The sequence below is a fragment of the Elaeis guineensis genome, chromosome 12 (assembly GCF_000442705.2).
Source record: "Elaeis guineensis isolate ETL-2024a chromosome 12, EG11, whole genome shotgun sequence".
Classification (NCBI taxonomy): Eukaryota; Viridiplantae; Streptophyta; class Magnoliopsida; order Arecales; family Arecaceae; genus Elaeis; species Elaeis guineensis.
The window spans coordinates 25,738,914-25,744,371 of NC_026004.2; the positions used below are offsets into that span (position 1 = coordinate 25,738,914).

At 36.3% G+C, this 5,458-nt stretch overlaps 1 protein-coding gene across 1 annotated transcript; it reads right to left on the bottom strand.

Moving 5' to 3' along the window:
* Window positions 1-1,967: 1,967 nt before the first annotated feature.
* LOC105054685 (aluminum-activated malate transporter 10-like) lies at window positions 1,968-4,780 on the bottom strand. The gene is made up of 6 exons (XM_010936255.2): window positions 4,245-4,780; window positions 3,445-3,585; window positions 3,057-3,329; window positions 2,834-2,949; window positions 2,600-2,743; window positions 1,968-2,500 (listed from the first exon to the last, which is right to left on the bottom strand). Exons 1-6 carry the CDS (start codon window positions 4,582-4,584, stop codon window positions 2,078-2,080), a joined length of 1,437 nt encoding a protein of 478 aa, XP_010934557.1. The 5' UTR covers window positions 4,585-4,780; the 3' UTR covers window positions 1,968-2,077.
* Between the last annotated feature and the right edge of the window lie 678 nt (window positions 4,781-5,458).

The window sequence follows — 5,458 nt, forward strand, 5'->3', positions numbered from 1 at the left end:
ATTTAAGGTATATATTGATCTCTCATTCTCTTTCCTCTTTTCTTTTGCGAACTCCACGGAGCTTTTGACGGCCGAATTGAGCCACCGGCTATTGGATTACATAAGGGACCAGACCTTCCCTGATTTTGTTTTTTTTCTTTTTAATTCACCGAACCAGCTGCCATTGTTGAATGGCCTTGGTCACCGAGGGTCAAAGCCGTCGAGCTCCACTGCCATCAAGAGTCGCCACCAAAGGGAGGTTGTCTGCCTACTTTCCTCTGCTTCCATGAAGAAGGAGAAAGAAGAAAATGAGAGAAAGAGGAAGAAGAAAGAAAAAAAAAAGAGAAAAAGATAAGAAAAAAAAATAATAAACAAAAGAAAAGAGAGTTTTTCTCTCTTTCCTCTCTCCTCTCTCCTCTCTCCTCTCTACCTTCTCTCTACAAGTTCTCTGTCTATAATTTTCTATCTCTTCATGGATTTCTCTCTTTAGATATCTTCTGGAGTGGATGGTCTAGATATGTAGACAAGCCCAGATCATGGTTGATCTTAAGAGGGGGTTCCTAGACTACATTGTGTGAGCAGGGGTCCCAAGCTAATATTGTGCAACCATTTACCTAAATTTCTATAATTTTTCGCTGTGAACCTTTGATATTTATAATTGATTTGATAGTCGGACTAGCTCCATAGATAAGCAATTGCTGAGGGAAGACGGTGTGGAGTCGAATACTTTATCCCGAAATTCATAAACCAAGGAGCAAGTTGATATTCGTTGTACCTGGGTCTATCATCAGTAAAGGTAAGAATTTTTGGATATGAACACCGGTATATATATCTTTTTTTGTACTGCATGGTTTTGATTTCTTATGGTTGATATTTGTTTTATGATTGCCAATATCATTATTTGTATTTTTCATATCAAATATTGAAGGTTTTTTGGATGGTTTAGATTATGATACCAATTATTGAGAATTTTGAAAACAATAAATATGATATAATATTTTTTCTGACATAATTGAGATTTAATAATTGATGATAAAAAAAGAAGCATTTAGATTAACCACTTTAAATTGTGAATAGCTTGTTATAAACAAGAATATGGTACTATGAATAGTCCGCTATGAGCAGGAATATGACATTGAGAATAGGTTTATCACAGATAAGAATGTGATATTGAGAATAGCCCACCATAGGCAAGAATATGGCACTGAGATTTAATAGCTCACCATGAGTAGAAACATGGCACTGAGAATAGCCTCGCCATGGGCAAGAATATGGTATTTGAGTTTGGCAATCATGAATAGAAGCGTGACCGTGATTAGTTCAAAATTTTAAAGATAACTACTAATTGATCCGGATCATATTAATGAGATATAGATGATAAAACATGAAACCATATTTAAGTAAAAAGAAGTTTTACTTAATTACATGTATGCGGTATATCACTTTTGAAAAAAATAGATATTCGATGGCATGTGATACATGTTTTTGTACATATCGATATTGAGTTATACCGGATATTTGACATAAAATTTTATAGTTTATGTTCGCTCTTTGATACTATTTATCTGTTATTTTTAAATTACACTTATATATTGATGTAAATGTGTGGGGATTCTTAATGGGTGGTAAAACTCACAACTCTTCTCTTTCTTTTTTAATAGTTACAGAATGCTTGTACTTAGCTAAGGTTCAAATAACGATTTGAAATGATTAATTAGATCGAACACCATCAACAATATTTAGATGACCAAATTTTATAAATTGTGTAAGGTTGATATTTATTAATATAAGATATTTGTTATGAATTGAGATCAATAGTGTTCATTAGATCTTGAGATTTTGAGATTGCAATAAATCTTAAGACCTCATATATTCTTTAAGATTTTATCCTAGAAAGTATACAGCCAACGCATGTCGACCCAGATGCTGAGTTCTGAGTACGATCAGTATCTTACAAACATAGCAGGGTTGAAAGAAGGAAAAGAGCAAGTATACATTGAATCAAACAGTCTCTTATCACTCTTCTTTTCACGTCAAGCAAACAAATAGCATTCATTTTTTTTATTTGTTTTCTTCTAGATTAGCAGGGACATGGAATTCAGACTTGTTGAAGGGCTTTCATGGCATCCTCTCCTTGGGACACTATAGAAGAAACAGAACTGGTTGGGGGCTTGGATAGCTCGGGCTTCTCACTGTCCGCAGGCTCAAAACATGCAAGGCTGGCCAGATCCTCTACTGCATCGACAACCCTATCTGTCCTTACCGATATCTCGATTAACAGTGAAGCAACCGTGACAACAGGAAGTGATTCAAACAGTGGCACACTATCTGCTTGTTGGAGAGATCTGAAGGCATCAAGGAGCTCCTCCACAGCATTGTTCATCTCTCCAACTAAATAATTTATTCTTGCGGATTTCTTCATCGACTTGATCGAGCTCGCCAACTCTTTTAAAACCTTCGAGCATTCCAAGCTTAATTTAACACAAACATCACTAATATGCTTCTTTATAGAATGAGGAGCCTGCCATTGGATATATGTCTCAAAAGTTTTAATATAAAAACATATTATTAATTACTAGGCCTATATGCATTAAGAAAAGAAAGAAATAACAAAATCTACCTGAGTTTCTGAATTGATGCAACTATTAAGTGTTTCTATGCAGTAAGCACAGTCGCGCATTGCAGCACTAACTTTTTGGTATTGTCTCCATGGATATCGAAAGCTGAAGCGGCCATGAGCTGGTTCCCACCTTGCTAAATTAGCCTGTAGAGACATGGTCACAATTTAATTAATAAAAGAAGAATAACGAAAAATAAAGAATGTAGTTTAGTTGTACCTGGTATGTATACTCACCAGAGAATCTTCTGAGGCCTTCGAATTAAGAACACATTTATAACCTTGCAAATTTTGGCACGAGGCTTCCTTATCACCATCAATCCCTCCTTCCTTTAAGTATTTATCCACGCATACTGTGATTTAATGAAACAAAGAAAAATCAGGCATTAAGAGATATATAGTAGTATGGCTCAACATGAACTCAAGTAGCATGGACGGCTTTTGGATTAATAGAATGTACCAACTAAGGAATCAGCAAGTTTTTCCATGTTACGGGTGATAAGGAGGTGAAGATCCTCGCCAGCCCATACCGGGCAAATCAGAATGCAGACCAGAAGGCAGATGGAGACTCCAATTGCAATGGTGGTGAGCCGTCGCTTGGCCAAGTCAAACAGTTCATCCACACGGTAGCCAGAGAGTGCAACCAAGCTGAATGTGAGGATAAATATTGTGATGCCATAATCGAACTGGACTTTGACAGTTGGGATGAATCGAGAGAAGGTTGCTGCAGATGCTGAATAAACAAAAATTACGCATAAGCAAAACTAATTTTTTTCCTCAAAACAGAGAGGGAATTTTGCAAGAAAATGATAGAAAAGGTAGGATTTGCTCATTGCTGTGTTCCATACATAAGAAGAAGACTGCGCTCCCAAGAATTATGTGCTCTGCTGTTTCTTTTGATTTACTTGCAAGCCAATGAATTCCAACCGCAAGAGCACCAGCACTCAGAGTGGCAATGGCTCGATTGAGTCCTTTGTACAAGCTACCACCTGCATGAATTAATTAATAAAAGTTCATGAGGGAGGATGTGGTTAGACATCTGTATGTTTATGCATGGAATGAGATTAGTACAGAAGGAAACGTAACCTGAAAAGAAGCATATTATGATCTTACACTCTGTGAAATGAACTTACTTGTGGGTGAGATGGCTTATAAGAATGACACAGCTTCCATGAGTTTGAGGCTAACAAGTGTTAACCTATTTCCTAAATTCCATGGACCACGCGTCAAAATTATTAACAACACGTCTATGTGGCAGCAACTCCATGATAGCAGCATCTGATGCAAATACCTAGGTCTCATGTAATCCATTGATTTATGAAGTACAATTTTCAGCTAACAAATTTTGGAGGTATATACATACATACATATGTACGTATATATATACATACATACATAGATACATACATGCATGCATGCATGCATATTTTTGTGTTGGTATATGTACATGGTTATATTTAGTTATAATGTTGAACCAATCGATATAAGGTAAAGTTTCTTGACAGATGAAGAGGTTCTAGCGTGGACATCTTTATTACTCTTGCTACTTGTGAATCTCTGACCTATGTATTACTGGAAAGTATTCAGGTACTTAATATGTATATATGTTGGCATATTATATGTATCTTTATTTTCTTGATACACATACCGACTGTGAATTCGAAGACTACCACTACGGTCATGATAGCCCACATAGCAGTTCCTCCAACTCCATCGTACAATGGCCTGGTATAGTAGAAGACAGACACCAAAGCGAGTGCAAGCCCTACTTTGATGCCATGGACAACCTTTCTTGGATCATCAGCTCCAATCTTCCAGGCCTTCTTCATGAACCCTGAGACCTTTAATTTTGCAGCTAATACCAAATGATACAGCCATAGCCCTTCTTGATCAATAGACCCGGACTCCATCTCCAACTTCAGTGATGTGCCACAAGGAACCATCACTCTCCATTGTAAACCCTGTGCTACTTCTTTGCCACTGGCCATGGCTCTCCTAAAGATAGAGATCACTAGGGATATGTTGTCGAACTTCTGACTCCTAAAGATAGAGATCACTAGGGATATGTTGTCGAACTTCTGACTCCAAGTTTAGAGTGCCACCTTTCCCTTGTCTTATTTCCAAAGGTGTAAGGGAATACTTTGGAGTTTTGAGTGACAAGGATAGATGAGAGGAACGAGAGGGAGCGCCAAGACCACCAGTGAGAGAAGTCACAAGCTGCTTGTTTTCTGTAGGTGAGGGGAATGTAGATTTTTATAAGGGAAGAATTACCTATAATAAATTGCTAATGGGTCCAAGAGTGCTGACAGAAATACGGTCTAGAGCAACCCGTGCTGCCAGTGATGTTTTTCAGAAAAAAGATGAGCTAAATTTTAGTCTCGCAGAAGAACCAGCCTACTTGACGAGATAAATCAAATATCACTAAACTATAATAATAGCTTTTAACCAAAATTTAGCACACAGATTAATATCTTACTGTACCGATATCATATCATACTAATTAATATGAACTAATATATAATATTATATTATACTGATAACATAATCTCACTATCTCGTAATGTACTATATATTAATATCATAATAAAATAATACTGATATAAAATCTGATATTAAAATAGTGAATATTGATCCTAACCAATACTAATTTTAAAAAGTTAATAGATTTTAAGTAAGAAGTTGAAATATCAATTGCTACTCATCAAAAGATCTTTTCAAAATCTCTAAAACAGTTGCATGCGCAAAATCTCACGATTTATGGAGGCAAACTGGTTTTTTATATTCTATAGCAGTTTCTGATGATCCAGTAAACCTCCAAATTAATGTGACATAATATGTAAAGCAAACATCATGCGAGACTAC